This window comes from Lactuca saligna, chromosome 8 (assembly GCF_052625555.1).
Source record: "Lactuca saligna cultivar CGN05327 chromosome 8, ASM5262555v1, whole genome shotgun sequence".
NCBI lineage: Eukaryota > Viridiplantae > Streptophyta > Magnoliopsida > Asterales > Asteraceae > Lactuca > Lactuca saligna.
In genome coordinates this window covers 130,922,354-130,939,486 of record NC_136424.1, presented here as the reverse complement: position 1 = coordinate 130,939,486, position 17,133 = coordinate 130,922,354, and the positions used below count along the sequence as shown (strand labels likewise).

Genomic DNA, 17,133 nt, shown 5'->3' with positions numbered 1-17,133 from the left:
AATTCTTTTATTCACTCGATAGAACATGTTGGATAGGAACAAGTTTTCGATCTATTTTATACAAAAGACGAAAATACCCTTCTGATTCTGTTTGTTTCGTAAGTGTAGGTGTGTAACAAAGATGCTCTAAGGCTCACTTTGTTAAGCATGACAAGATTAGATACTTCATTTGATATGGATCGGCCATCAACCGATGTCAAATGAAACAAAAACTGTTTTCTTTTTCTTTTGTCTCACCAAAATAAAATAAGATGGGATAGAAATTAGTTCTCAATCTATCTTATATACAAAAAGACATAAATAACCCTAGACAACAGTCCCATGTAACAACATATTCTAAGTTTGTTAAGCTCGACAAAATTAGTATGATATTAATTGTTAGAAACCGATGTCAACAAAACAAAAACTGTTTTTTTGTCCCACCAAGATAAAATAAGGGATAGAGATTCATTCTCGAGATATCATATATGCAAAAAGACATAAATAACCCTAGACAACGGTCCCGTGTACCAAACACGCATCCAAAATGTCTAAGATTTGTTCGAAAAAATAAAAGAGGAAAAAAATTTCTCATTGCCAAATACAAAGTTACAAATCATTTCGAAAGATCCGAAAAACTACACGCGAGAGGGAGTAAGTGAAACTTGTGTCAAATGTGAACTAAATTCCTAGCCTTGTTTGAAAGAAGCAATCTCCTTGTTTACCAATTTAGCACACCACCTTTCCTCTTTTGATCAAACCCTTTTACCTTTCACAATTCACAATTCACACCTGTGTGTTTTCTTATCAACCTCAATGATCCATTATGAGTAGTACATGTGTGAGTTTATTACCTTCTTAGGAAAGCATCTTCATAAATAATCTTTGTCTTCTTGCAACTTTCAGTATGATTTTTAACTCTTTTAGCATTAATCTTCCCATCAATCATACTGCCAAAAAAAACCCAAATTTAATAAGATCCCATATCACAACACTAAAGACAAATTAAATTCAACAAAACAAGATTAGTGGTATTAAGTATTAAGTATTAACCTTGGTTACGTTTCAGTAGAGTCGAAGCATGTTTCTGGCAATTGAATTTGAGTTGCTTGTTGGTTTGCTTTTTCCTGTTCCAATTCCAATTCCATTTCTTCGACTACCCCTCAATGGAGTCAAGTAGAAACGAAGGAGTCCACTGTCTGTGTGATTTGGTGAATATCTTGCACTTCGATTCCTCTCAAGAACAAATTCATCTCCTCCAACTTTCCTGTTCTTCCCGTTGGTTTCAGAGTTTGGTTTCTTGGTGGTGTTGAATGAAGAATTTCTCCAACTTACACTACTGTTGCTTCGTAATACTTTTTTGTTAAACCCACCTTTTGATTCTGTTCGATCTTGCCATGATTCTGAGTATGATCTCTCGACGCCGTTTACTCTGCTGAAAGTGTCGTCGTCGTCGTCTTTGTTGGATCCTCCACGGCGGTGGATGAACCCCCACAACTTCCATCTCCATCGTCTGGGTTTCTTGCCCTCCTTCTTCTCGCCGTTGTCTCTGAACCCTAATTCGAATGTCTCTGAGCAATCGTCTCTTAAGGAATTTGAATATGAATCCCTTGCTAATTCTCGCTCACCACCAATGCTTGGAAATCTTTTTAAGGCGCCATGACCGTGGTTGTAATCGATGGTTGCGGGAGAAACTTTGGCGTTTGAGACTGGGGCGGTGGTTGTTTTTGGTTCGTCCATTTCCGCCACTACAGCGGCGGCCATTTTCCGGATGGAGTTTGACCTGTCGAGGCTTTTCCTGCGCTTGGAGGAAGAATCGGAGTAATATTCTCGGGTTTGGATTGATCCACCGGGGACAAGAAGATCTACATTTGGTGGTTGTTCTTCGACGGAGATTTGCATATCGGAACGTGGTATCTGCACCACAGGTGCATCTTCTACCATGGGAGGAAGCCGTGGGAAAGTCCGGCCGATTAGATACCCGTCCCAGGAAGCTCTAGGCTCGTCGAAGGAGTATCTCGGATCATCAAACGAGATCCGACCCGCGTCAAGTGAAAATCTGGGATCAACGTCGCAGGATCGCCGGCCGAATCCGTAATCAGCAATTTCGGACTGAGTCTCTCGATACTTACGCGAAATCGGTTTCTTTACCGGCAATGTTGAGGATGAGAGGACGCCGTTGCCGTCGATGCTGCTCTTCTTCTGCTTTCGTCTCCATTTTTGCCATTTTTTGCTTAGAACCGACGCCGCTGACCAGAAATTTGATAATGATGGTTTTTTAGACTGCGAATCGAGATCTATGTGATCCTTCATGGTTTTCAAATCGTCCACACTTGCATTCTCTTCTTCTTCTTCTTGAATTTCAGCGGCTTCTTCCACAATGTCGTTCTCAGGATCGTTAAAATTACTCACGTCTTGCTCTTCAGCAAGTTCAATTTCTTCGTTGTGAAATTGATCTTCTTCTTCTTCGTCGTCGTCTTCTTTGTTGGTCTCGAGGAGGGTCCCAGTGTTTCCTAGGGCTTGTTGTTGAGCGGAGGAATGCCTGGGTTTATTTTCGTCGTCGATGGAGAAGAGTGTCCAGAGAGTGTTACGACCCCTAACGTCGCACGATTTCCGTTGAGGCTCGAAAACCCCGGCAGAGAATCCTAATCCTTCGTTTTTCGAGGCGGAAAAAGACTTTGTGCGGCGGAGCTCAGGGAAAAATGAGGTTCTGGTTGAACCTGAAGCTGTAGCTGTAGCTGCTGTTTTGTTTTTGTAGGCTTCGAAGGTAGTGATGGAAGAGGAAGGCACTCTGAATATCGATTTGAGAGCAGCAGCAGTGGCGGAGGAGGTGGAATTACGACGGGAGGAGGAAGCGGCAGCGGTGGCGTTAGCTGATTGATCTAGAGTGGTGAGACGTTCGCAGAGACATGATGGACAGAATCCTGAAAAGTTCTCATCGGGATGGCGGTCGCAGCTGAAGGAGGATCTTGGTGGCTGTAATGGCAACGCCTGTTGTGGCGGTGGTGGTAGTTGGTCGGTTGTGGGATTCATAACCGGCGGTGGTTGCAGGAATGGTGTGCAGTGCGCACTCTGCTCATGTTAACATTAATGAAACAAAGTAACGTTGGTTTAATGTGAGAGAGAGAGAAAGCGGTGAAGAGTTACCAACGGACACTGAAGGAAGCCGGAGAGAACCTCGAGGATGCTCACTTTAGTAAAACCACTACAAAGACAATTCTACCCTCGGACTCATTGAAAAATAATAAAATAATAACATTTAGACTAAACTCAAGTTTTATCCTTCATCTACTATTAATTTACATGTTTAGTTAAAATAATTTTGGATTCTTGGATTTATATCGCTAAATATAATAGTCTGATTTAATTTATAGTTCGGACTTCGGATGTTGTTTTTTCTTTTTGAAGTCGAGAGTTTTAATCTCTCCTTAGATATAGATGAAATTATGAGTAGTTTATAAATAAATTAGATTTTACATTTTAAACGAAAAAAATTTAATTTAATTTTAAAAATCAAACATTGAAAAAATAGATAGATAGATGAATCGGATGAAATCGAGCAAAAACCTTAAAACATATGACACATGTGATTGTCATATAACGGGCAATTTTGAAGGAGACAAAAATAGAGATTCAATTATTATAATTTATAGATAAAGTTTTTGACTTGAGACTGAAAATAAAACTTTCACACTAAATCTAGATATTAAGTAAAACTTGAAGGACAAAATGTGTAATTTTAGTGGGAATATTATAACTTCCATGTGATTTTTCCATGCTTTTTGCACCTTTCATACGAGAAATGTCTCCTTTTCATATTTGGTATTTGTATACATGAACTAAATGGTTCTTGTATGTTATAGGTGTGTTCAAAAATGGTTTTTTTTTTCCTAAAAAGAAACTTATGAGAAGATATTCATACTTTAACCAACAAAACTTGAGAAGATATTCATACTTTAACCAACATCTTTATATAGATACTAACTTATTATACGTATTTTATTATTATTATTATTATATATATATATATATATATATATATATATATATATATATATATATATATATATATAAAGTGTATATCCTTAAAGAAATATAAATTTAGTTACCCAAACCCACTATAATACATCGTTTTGTTTGATATATTCATTATAATGTTCTTAAACTTCAACCCCTTTTTTTTAATGGCGGAATATTATTAGCTAGCAAGACGCTTTAAAAAGGAATTACATCAACTTAGTAGCATTAAAAGGATTATGAAGCCAAGAGGACCAACTAATATTGGCTTTACTATACCTACTAGAAATCCAAACATAAGATTTATGAACAACATCATCAAAAATCAAAGATTTTTTAGACGTTTTCTCTCTGAATATCACACCGTTCCTGAAATTCCAAATGCACCAAAATGTAGTCAATATAATTGCATCGAAAGCCTTTCGCTGACCAATTTTCCATGTAGTAGAGTCACCCCAATTTAAAAGAGAAAAGACAGTTAACTGATAAGGACAACTAACACCCCACCAGATCGCAATACGGGACCAAAGAGCAATCAATTCCGAGCAATTAGCAAAAAGATGATCCACAGTCTCCACTATAGACGAGCAGACCGGACAAAGTATGGAATCCACCATAATAATCCTATAAGAAAGACGCTCTCTAGTTGGGATACTAGATAAACTAATCCTCCACATAAGAATATTAATCTTAATTGGAACCCAATTATTCCAATGAGTAGGAATACCTCCGTTGCTAAGCGTAAAACTATCCAATAATTTTCGAGCCGAGGAAACGGAAAAAGTATTTGACATATCAATAACCCAACCCAGTCTATATGGGACCGGTCTGAGTTGGAAATCCTGCAAAAGACAAATAAAGTTATTCCATTGCTCTTATTCCACTCCACCTCTAGGGCCCCGTCTAAGAGTGTTAACCCCCAAACCCATGGATCACCTGTCTGCTGTATAAACATTTTTATGCAAATCCAGTGCATCAATTCTAGGGAAAGAAGCAGATAGAGGTATATCATCCCTCCAAACATCATGCTAAAAAGAAGTATGAGTACCATCTCCAACTCTTATAGGACAAAGAGATTGAAGATCAATATCCTTCTGGCGTAAGTGGAAGAGCATACGAATAACCCCACCCCAAGGACTTTGACCGCAATTAGGATATCTCAGATTCCTATAGGCACCGTCTAAACCACGAATAGATTTTATCACTCTAACCCATAGAAGGTTAGGGAAATGAAAAAACCTCCACCACCACCGAAAAACCACAGCCCTATTGAAAGAGAACAGGCTGCCAATCCCTAAACCACCTTCATCCCTGGAGGCTAAGACTCTATCCCATCTAACCCAATGCATACGCCGATCATCCATGTCAGCACCCCAAAAAATCTCGCCCTTATTCCTTCAAGCTCCTTCAAAACCGAAAGAGGAGCAACGAAAACAGACATCCAGTAACTCCCTAACGAACCCAAGACAGACTTTACCAACGTAAGGCGACCACCAAACGAAAGACATTTAGCCTTCCAAGTAGATAGCTTAGAACGAAATCTATCAATCAAAGAAACCCAAGAGGACTTTCGCGAGATATTCTAACCCACTGGGATACCAAGATGATAAAAAGGAAGCATGGAAGCAGCACAACAAATCCTATTAGCCACCACAAGAACATGAGAATAGGAAATTCCCACACCAATCAATTTACTTTTAAGTAAATTGATTCTAAGCCGAGAAGCTAAGAAAAAACATCTAAGGATACGAAGAAGACAATTAGCATTCTCAGGATCCCATGGAGTGACCAACATTACATCGTCCGCATACATGAGATGAGAAATCTCACTCCCGGAAATAGAAACCCCTCTGAAAGCATTTCCCACAAGGGCCCTAATCAGAGAAATATGAAGACCCTCCATAGCCAGAATAAAAAGAAAAGGCGAAAGCGGATCACCCTGTCTCAATCCACGATGAATTTGAAATTCATCAGTTGGGGAACCATTAATCAACACAGAAGCCCTAGTTGTCGACAAAAGCTCCTTAATCCACCGACACCACTTAGACCCAACTCCCATAATTGACATGATTTCCAATAGGTATTCCCAAGATAAGGAATCATAAGCCTTCTCAAAATCCACCTTAAGAAACATGATAGGATTTTTGGAAGACTTACTCCAAGCAACCAATTCATTAAGAAGAAAAGGACCATCCAGGATCTGTCTACCTTTAATAAAAGTAGATTGCTCAAGGCTAACAACACTATGAATAACCTCCACAAGACGATTAGCTAGAAGTTTGCTAATAATTTTATACTGGCATCCAATGAGGCTAATGGGTCTAAAATCTTTTGGAGTCTTCGGATCTCTGACTTATGGAATAATGGTGAAAAACGAGGCATTACATCCCTTACGGATAACTGAATGTTGGAAGAAATGATGAACAAACGCCTCAACATCAGTAGCAACAAGATCCCAATATCTCTTTACGAATCCAAAAGTAAAACCATCAGGACCAGGGGCTTTAGTAGACCCACAGTCCCAAACATCCCTTTTAATCTCTTCATAGGAAAAAGGAGATTGCAAGTAATCAACCTGCACTTGGGATAAAGTACTAAAAAACGCGCCATCTATAACTGGCCTCCATGAAGAACTCTTCTAAAATAAAGATTGAAAATAATCATGAAACCCTTTTTTGTCCATGACCGGATTATCCACCCACATGTCATCAACCATCAAGCCACGAATAGCTGTTTTTCTCCTTTTACGATTAAGCATACCATGGAAGAATTTAGAGTTCTCATCCCTTTCGATACCCCACTGAATTTTTGCTCTTTGAGCAAGATCGACTTGAACTAAATTATCAAGATCTGAAATCTCCTTTAATAAAGAAACTCTTTGCTCTCTCAAGCTAGCAGAACCTTCATCCTCCATAAGCCTAATATCAATAGACTCAACTAAATCTTGCAACTTCTTCCTGTTACTAGCCGCCATGTCCCGGTGTTTAGAGTTCCACTCCCTAAGTTTAGATTTAAGAAACTATAATTTTTTCGTAAAAATATCCCAAGGGTTAGTCAACTCCAACTTCACCACCAAGGTAGCCCAACCCTCCCGAACTGTATCATCAAACCCCTCCATATCAAACCAAGAAGGAAATATTCGAAAAGGTGTCAGACCATAATCCACCCGATGATCCAATAGAAGAATAGGGTGATGATCAGGAATATTCTTGTCCAAAATCATAACTGAAAGGTGAGGAAAAGACTCCAAATAGCCTTCCGTAACCAAAAATCTATCAAGCTTGCTAAATTTGGAACCCCATTTATCACTTCAAGTAAATCTAGGACCCCCTAATGGAACATCCACCAACCAGGTCAAGAGATTTAATAAAATCATTAAAAACTCTAGCAGAAGACATATAAAATTTAGTCCCCACTCTCTCGGATTCATCCCTAACTTCATTAAAATCACCCATAATGATGCATTCCCCTAAAGAATTAGAAATAAAATTATAAATATCAATCCAAAGAATTCTTTTTTTACTTAACCCTTGAGGAGCATAAACAAAAATAAAGTTCACTTGGAGACCTGAACGAACCCAAACTGCTTCAATAACAATAAAGCCATCATGGACGGAAACATGATTATGAGAAATCAAATCCACATCCCAAATAGCTAGAATACCCCCGGATGCTCCATGAGAAGAACAGAAAGCATGCGTAAAAGATGAATTACCCCAAAAAGATCTAGCCATAACTAAGTCAACACTCTCCAACTTAGTTTCTTGAATAGCTAAAAAATAATTTTATGACGAGTACACAATTTTCTTATCCAACTCCTCTTAACAAATTTTACAAGGGCACGTTCAAAGGCAAGTCCCAAAATGAATTCTTAAACTTCAACCCTAACTTGATTACTTTCAAGATTTTCGAAATTTCACTATTATATTCCTCTTACATCACATTTTTTGCCGAACACATACTAGGCTATATATATTATAGGTGAAAATGAAAATTGTGTAAGAGAAAGATAAATATTAAAATTATAAAAATCTTTGAAGTACATCAAGTTAGGAGTTGAATTATAAGAACATTAGGCAATTACAATGTATATATGATACAAAAACGACATAGTATGATAAGTTTGGGTACCTAATCTTATATATCTTAAAGGTATATTCACTTTTCCCATATATATATATATATATATATATATATATATATATATATATATATATATATATATATATATGAACATATTTTCTGATTGATTAATTTCAAAAATAGTTTAAACAATTAATATATGGTAGAAAATCATATTAAAATTTTTTTAATACATCAAAACGGAGACTTATGGGTGTTGAGTAATGGAGTATGGTTTTCTTGTTGACATTATTGCCTCTATTGAGACTTAACAATTGAGGTGTATCATATGGCCGTAATTGCAGCTGTAGTTGTGATATGTTATGGTGGGGAACTACGGTGCTAGGATCGAATTTGTGATGCCGACATGTGGTGCTTGAGTAACATCTATGGGTGCTCGAGTATAAATCCATGATGCCTAATAAATAGATCTATAGTTATCAGTTACAGGTCTATCATACGGATCTTTAGTGCCGAGCATACAGACTAAAAGAGTTGTTTCAAGTGGTGACGTTTGGGATTGGTACACAATAAGTATTAGGGCAACTTTTGTCATTATAAGTTGATATATGTGTATCTTGGTCACCCTAAGCAAAATCTATGTGTATGAAAGTTCTAAATTTCTACATCTGATAAAAATTTCTTTAGTTCATTTGTAGATTAGCATGATTACTTTGATCGTGTGAACCATATTAATTTCTTATGTAACACCCACATTTGGGGCCTATGGCTATTGCATTTAAAGTGAAATTATTTATATTTTTAATCAAATAAAAATAATTAAAAACTAAAGAAGTAAATAAAAAATTAAAAAAAAAATTGAATAAATAAAAAAGTATTAAAACTAACCAATATAATAAAGGAATACATATAATAAACATGAATTTATTATATCTAATGACTTATATAGTTCTTAAATCCTAAAAATGAAAAATTAGATGTTAACTTTGATTAAGAATCATATTTAGCCATCACTTGAGTTAGGTAACCTACTTCGTATTTTTAGAACATTGAAGTTAAGAGATGAGTTTGTGTGATTTAATTGTGTAAATTCATCACTAGTCATATTTTAGAAGATCAATGGTGGTTAAATACGAACAATTTGAAGTAGAGGAACCAAGGTTAGCAAATAGTCAAATTTTTGAAGACTTGGAGCCTTCTTTCTCTCTTTTGTTCTCACTAAAATGATAAAAGTGAGATTGGGCAAGTTAGAACCTATGGAAGAGATTGGAGTGTTCTTTTAAGTACAATGGAATATTGGAGCTCAGTTCCACCATAAGAAGTTCTAAAAGGTAGTGACTCATCTTCATCGTTGATAAAAAAAAAAGTATTATGAGGATTTTATAGGACAAGGTTTAATTTCTTAAACCTTGAATGAACAACAACAACAACAACAACAACAACAACAACAATGGAGGCTGGTAATAGATTTTCAGTCAGGTCTAGATCAAGTTCAGTTAAGCCTTGAAGAACAACAACCACATATTCAATGCAAGATAATATTAAAGAATAGTGTATAGAATGAACAAACAGAATGAGAGAATGACATATGTGATTCTTGTATTGATAAAGGCATAGGGATTACAGGGAAAGACACTCCTATTTATACTACTAGGAGCATAAAGGACAAAGGAGAAAATAAAGACAAATATAGACTGCAAATCAACTGTCTAACAATGCATTATGGTTGATATTGTCTCCTACATTTATTACATAGAACAAGACAAAACAATACAAGTCTTTAGTTCTTTTATCATTCTCTTAACTTCGGAAACTAAACATTCTGTGGAACTTCCCAAACACGGACAGTCAATACATCTCAGAACCTCATCAATATCGGATAGCCTAAAGGTTCACTTTCATGTATTAACAATCCTCTAGAACTAGCAAGTTAAGGTTTATGAATATACATCAAATATGGATCATTTGTTATTATAATTGGTTTGTAGCTTTGATTATATCACTAGTTTACTAATCTCTCAACAATTTCCTTCTATATTACTTAATTATAACTTTATGAATGATTAGGGGGTTATAAACTTTATATAATGAGAAAGTATCAAATACACTCAATACATCGATAAAATTGGTACAACATGGAATTCCATCAAGTTAGGAGTTGACTGTGGAAACATAATCAACTGGCTAACTTGTTCATAAAATCATGTGACTTTGATTTGATGTGAGCAACTTGGAAGGATCCATCTTATCAAATGTTAAGTGTACAAATTAAAGCAATATGGAATTCCATCATGTTGGAAGCTGATTATGGTGACATAATCAACTGGCCAATTAGTGCATATTATCATATGATTCTGATACGAGAAATTTGGAAAGATCCATTGTGGAACTACATTGCATGTTGACAACCTTTTGAACTAACATGGCAAGTATAGAGACTCCAAGATTCAAAGAATTAAGTACATTGAAAAATATTTAAGAAACGTGGAATTCCATCCATTGGGAAGTGGCTAATGGCTATGATCAGTTGGTTCTGACTAGGCATGAATGATATTTGCATATTTAGTCTTATATTAAGCATAGATTTTTATCATTTATTAGCTAATTTACTGCATATCATGGACAAAAGATACTTAAAAGTGTTTGAATTGTGTTTTCAGACCAAAAGCAAAGCTTTGGAGGCTAAGGAAGCAAGAGAAGCGGTTGGGAGCTCGGGAGTTGAACAAATAAGAATAAATGTTAAAAACATAATGGACTCGACGAGTAGGGTCGACTACTCGGTGAGTCGCGTCGAAGGATCGAGAAGATAAGGAGAAGATAAGGACTCTAAGACTTACCGTGCACGGGAATCAAGTGATGGACTCGGCGAGTTGGTTCAAATCTATATATATATATATATATATATATATATATATATATATATATATATATATATATATATATATATATATATATATATATATATATATATATAGCTTTCCATATCGACATAAAAATCTAGGGAACCCTTGGGGAGAAGCAAGCTGTGAATCAAAGTCAGTAGAGAGCTGAAGAACGAAGATACAACCCTAAAACCAATTCCAAAGGAGATTTGAGGCAAATCCACATCATTCTTACTTTAATCTATTGTTCTTCATTATGTTTAGACTTTTAGATTTTGTTTTTATGCTGTTAATCACCTCAATCATGAGCTAAAACCTTTAAACTTCTGTTTGGGGAGACAAAGTTGATATTATGGATTGATTATTTATGGTAGGATTGATTTAATATTGGTGATTTTGTTTATTCTAGCTTGTTAAAGAACCTCATGTGTGATTGAAAACTATTTTTCTGTTATTAGGAAGTTAATTAAGTTGTATGAACATCTCTTAATTGCTACCTCATATAATTTATGTGAGCACTTTGTTATATGACTAGGATTAGCGGCTGTGAAACAAGAATTAATAGAAAAATAGGTAAATTCATGTGTAAGCTTGTGTGATGACCATCAACAAGAGGTTAACTAAAGGACCAAATTAGTTAGCTATTACAAGTCTAAATTAACCCGAATAAATAACCTAGTGAATTAAATTAAATTAGACAACTGATCATTGTTTGAGTTAGTTTGTTCTTTAAGGATTAGTGCAGCGAACGTGAAGCTAATCACTTGAATCGGTAGCCAATAGAAGAATTAATCCATTGCACTATTACCATAATATCAACCATAGGGTCAATTGAGTTGAACTAAACAGAAGTCTCCTTCGTCATTGAATTTAGTTGAATCTTTGCTTTTCTAGTTCTTAGTTTAAGTAATAGTTAGTAAGTTTCTAGTCTTGTAAAACTAGAGAAAACCCCTTTTATTATTTAGATTTAGATAAAATTAGTTTTTAGTTTTAATTTACCGTTCCATGTGTTCGATACCCTACTTATTTAGCTTTACTACAATTGATAGGTCCACTGCCTTTGTGTGTTTATTTTATAATTAAAAGTAGGTTTAAAACTAGTTGAGTTCACACACATCAATGAACAACTTGGAAATATTTATTATGGAGTTGCATAGCATGTTGAGAACCTTTTGGGACTAACATGACTAAGCATAGAACTCAAAGCTTTAAATGCTCTTATGGTTAGCTATCATGAAAGAGGTGTCAAGAAGAAAAAATCCAATTGTCCATAGGCAAAGAGGATGTTCAAAGTTGTTATATCCAATTGCAACATCAAATGCTAAGGAAAATAGGTAGGCCCATTCTGAGACGTATTTTGATAGGCTAAATTGATTGCTAAGAATAGGACTACCAAAAGCACAAATGCCTAAAGTATCTGAAGTAGACTAGAACCTAAGAAGAGTTTATTGATCATCAATAACGAGGCCCCATGATAATTTTAAAGATCAAGAGTCAACTCGTTCTTCCAAGTGTTGATCTTATAATTAGAATTATGAATCCATAACACCATCAGAATATTACTTCAAATACTTGAGTATTTCACTAAATGATAAGTATTGACATTTGCAAGAATGTGCAGTGACCAAAAAGGGAAGTAATAAACTATAACATAGAGAAGTGATTATGATCAAGGACTCTGAATTGAGTTCCTTTACTGTCCTTAGGATCATAAGATGAATCGTTCTCGTAAATGTTAAGTCTATGGTATTATGATTGAAATTATTTATATAATGTTTCGTAAGATTGTTCTAGCTTATTTAAATAGTGAATGTTTCATATGTTTTATTATTTAAAAGTAAATCATGAAATTATTAAAACTAGCATAATAATAATAGCTCAATGGAGATTCATTGCTTGGATTAGATGCAATTGTGGAGTCATCCTCTTGGACATATGAATAAAAGTTGCATTGCGAAATATCCAGTTGGATTGGATTTTGGAAATCATTTGAACCTAAGTCTTGTGATAAATGCAAATCTTATGTGCCAAGAATGATGACACTGACACCATTTAGTGGTAGAATATATATTGAAATTATTTTACACTAATCAGGCGTTTAGATTATCCACTATTCATGTTGATCCATAATGTTTAGGTCGTACTCTTATTTATGTGAATGAGAAGTGCATCACCAAATATTCAATTGGATAGAATTTTAGAATTCATTAGACCACAAGTTTTTTGACTTATACATTTTTCATAATATTAAGATAAATGATGAACAAATCACCTTGTGATGTTATCATTTGTAGGAATTAGTCTATGGTAATTGTTTGTTCAGATTGATCACAAAATGAAGTTAAGAGTTAACTGGGCAAAAGGATAAGAAACTCGGATCCAATAGGATAGTGAGAATCTTGGTCAAAGGTTAACGATCATCTAATGGAATTATGAAACTATTTCACAATTCATCCCAAACCAAGTATTACCATAAGCAATATAGTTGGATTAAGAAACAAAATCACTATTTGATTTGTAAATGATAAGTCGTACTATGATTACAAACTGTTCATGGTTTGTACCATGAAAAGGTGTTACAAGATTCCTTCCTCTTGTACAATGTAAGAAAGTTCTTACCAAACACTTTATGAGGTAGGTTATTTCATGGGATGTTCCAACTATGTTTTTAGAAACTCTCTAAGAACAAAGTATTTGCACTGCTTTCAAAAGATGAGTTGATATTCAAAAGAACTAGTGGGATCCACATTAATCTTGATAAGACTCAAGAATCAATAAATGAAGAGTCTAAATAAAAACATTGGCACTTAATTATAGGTTAAAATAATTAAGAAAAATGGCATCCCTCTACCTCTTCCACAAATCAAACAAAAGATGCCATGGACTTTATTGACTCCATGTCACATGGAAATGAGTCACTGATAGATTGCGGTCAAAGTCTATCAACTATTGGAAGCTATAGAAGGCTCAATAAGGCAAAAATTGAGGAAGTTATGAGGAATGAGATTCAGTCTATGTATCTTTGAAATTTGAATTGATCCAACACTTAGTGTTTGTAGATATTCAAAAGATGACAAGCATGGATAGGAACACGCATAACATGTTGATTTAAGGTGTCTAAGCCAATAACTAAATTGATATATTCTTGAAATGAAAGCAGCATCATTTTTAGGTTGCCCTTGGAACTAGCAACTAAGAAGAATTACATTTAGAGAGAGAATATAACATATTAATATATTATATTATTAATATATTAATTAGAAATAGTAATTATTAATTTATAATTAATCATAAATTAATTAGAATTAATTCTGAGTTAATTAGAATTAATTGGAAATGCAGGGACTAAAGATGACATTGTTCAAAAGTTGAACAATGGAGAGCTTCCAGAACCTCCCTCAAGGTGATGATTTTGTGGAAGACTTCTAGGGATTCTAGGAAGCTTTGGAGGATAAGTAAAGGGATTAGATACCTGTCTAATTTGAGATATTATTATTATATTCAAATTAGGGTTATCCAATGATTCTTTATTAACTATAAATAGGACCTTATGGTCTCCTATCTTCATACATACTTCCTTAGCTAGCTATAGCCAAAATTTTGCTACTCCATTCTCTCTCCTCTTGTGTTCTTGTTGCTAGGGTTTGGGTACAAACCATTAGAGGCATCATCTCTTTGGTGCTAGTCTTTCCAAGCTTCACAACTACCAGGATTGGTGTGATTTGTTTTTTATAACAAATCAAAATGTAGGTAACCTTAACCTTGTAATTTTAAAATTACACTAGGGTTATACTAGTTTAGTTGTTCATTGTATGTTGCTATCAAGGTGTATGACATAGATCTTTTATAGGATGCATGTACCCTATTAATTGTTAATTGTTTTCCGTATTGTACAAATATGTTTTCTATAAAACCCATCAAAACCAAGATGGGTTGTGTAGTGATATGTCACCGGCTTGACTCCGTCTATTTGAGGGCGGGAATAAAGAGCCTGTGGATCACAACAAAAAGGAGGAGACTGTCAGTCATCGTCTGGGAGGTGGTCCCGGAACAAGACTTCGACGATCAATTCAATGAGGTTCTAAGAGGGTGGAAAGAGTAAAGAGAGAGTTGAATGGTTCTTTTTTTTTCTGGTCCCTTCTCTTGGGGGAGAAGGGTGCCTTTTATACCTACGGATATGTGGAACGAATCCCTAACAATATCTTCTACCTTTTCAGGTTTGGCAGGGGATAATGCCTTTCGATTGGAGGATCGTGTTCCATGAGTGGTTGCTTGATATTGGTGTAGACTCTGCTAGAAGCAACATCCAGAGCACTACACATGTTACTGTGGGGGAACTCTTGGTACTTTTTGTCTTCAACGTTAGCCTTGCCACTTAGGCACCAAGGAACAAATACGGGGTCTCAAAGGCGAGGGTGAAGGCCCGGCGTTAGTCACACGTTGCTCCTTGGCCGATCCGTCTATTGACCTAGTGATTCTGTTATCTTTGATGGATTCCCGGTGGGATACGTCAACAGGTTGTGAGTGATATGTAGGCTTGAGAAGTTCATTGATGGATTATAACAAGCATTTCGTGGTTGGATCATTTTCTTCAATGAGAAATTCAAATTTTGATTTCCGAGAAACAAAAGATAGTCCATATAAATGTCAAAGCTAGTGGGAGTGATGTTTTTCCTTGTATTGAAATAGGAAACAATGCCTAACTTTGATAAGTGTAAAAGTTTTACTTGGGTTATGAATTGTCTCACTATTGAACACATGGGAGGAACAAGAAATTATACTTAGAGTCTATGAAGATAGATTTAAGTGGATCATTGATTTAAGTCAAATACTTGGAATCTTGAGGAAACTTGAGATGCAGAATTCTTAAAGAGTTTGTACTAGTAAATCTAATGACTCATATGCCTTGTGCATTAGAAGTCGTATAATATCACTTGGGCTTTAATAAAAGAATCAAGAATCAAGAATATTCTTTGGAATCCTAAGATGAAAGAGATAATATTGATAGTAAGGAAGAAATCAATGAAAGAGTTACATTGGTGGTGAGTTCCTTACTAATAGAGGACGTTTTCATTTAACAGTCAAATTTCAAGTTCTTAACAAATAATAGAGTAGTAGCTTGGAAGAGTACCAAGTAATACACCTAAGTGGATTTGATAATAAACTTAGAGTATATTGCAATAGGCTAGATTGCAAAGACAAACTAGGTGACTGAAATAAATTCATTAGTGACTCCAGTGTTGTATTCAATCATTGATGGTTCTCTTGAAGTTTGTTGTGACTAAAAGATGACTTTAACTCAAGTATATATCCCAAGCTACATAAGATCACATGGTAAATACTCAGTAAGTACCTTTACGGTTGTGAGGACATCATAGTCAACTAAAGAGAATCTTGTTGATTCATCTCTTTACACTAAATCTTTAATCAAGGTTAATACTCACATAAAGATCTAATGACATTAGATTTGCATGTGTATTAACTTGAGCACTTTTATTTTAGTTTGTTTTAACTTAGGAACTGGTGCAATTGTGGTCTCTATTTGATTTGGTGATTATTATGTGGAGGACGTAATATTTGATGGAGATCAGTTATCTCAGTTAGATTATCTCTGCATTCCACTTTTGCAAGTTTAAAACCACTTCCAAAATATTAATTTATTCAAACTTCCACAATCGGTCTAACTCTTGGAAGTAAGTAGTGATTTAATATTATCATAGAGCATTGGTAGATTGGTCATGAGGATGAACATAACAAAGTTTGTGACCAATATTCATGAGTACTTTAAATGGAGATTTTAAGGTATTAGAGTAACTCGCACTTAAAGATTACTTCATGGATAATTTTAAGATGATAATATCATATATTCTTCAAATGGATATGCATGAGATTTTTCTCCTACAATCTGTTGTGTCTTAGTTTCTCCCCAACGTTGTTCGTAAATAGCAATCATACAAGGTTTGGATAGATATGACATAAGGAACAAGAGGAATCTATGTAGTCAATGTTTATTTGTTCACGTCTTATTTAAGTACTTATAGTCGATATCATTGGGCCCCTCGATGATTTGGTGTTGACATTAAAATGCATGTTCGTTCTCACACTTAATTGATAGATCAATTATGCAGATTGTTTCGGTAGACACAAGGTAGTTTTGGGAAACAGAATCTTG

General features: G+C 35.0%; 1 protein-coding gene across 1 annotated transcript; it reads right to left on the bottom strand.

The window, feature by feature from the left end:
* Nucleotides 1-550: 550 nt before the first annotated feature.
* Nucleotides 551-3,157, bottom strand: OPS (LOW protein: UPF0503-like protein, putative (DUF740)). Its single transcript, XM_078967936.1, has 2 exons — nucleotides 1,033-3,157; nucleotides 551-929 (listed from the first exon to the last, which is right to left on the bottom strand). The coding sequence occupies exon 1, from the start codon at nucleotides 3,010-3,012 to the stop codon at nucleotides 1,045-1,047; it is 1,968 nt and encodes a 655-aa protein (XP_078824062.1). The 5' UTR covers nucleotides 3,013-3,157; the 3' UTR covers nucleotides 551-929; nucleotides 1,033-1,044.
* Nucleotides 3,158-17,133: the final 13,976 nt, after the last annotated feature.

Bases quoted from the DNA above. Each gene is read 5' to 3' on its own strand.
- OPS (XM_078967936.1), bottom strand. From the start codon at position 3,012: ATGAATCCCACAACCGACCAACTACCACCACCGCCACAACAGGCGTTG.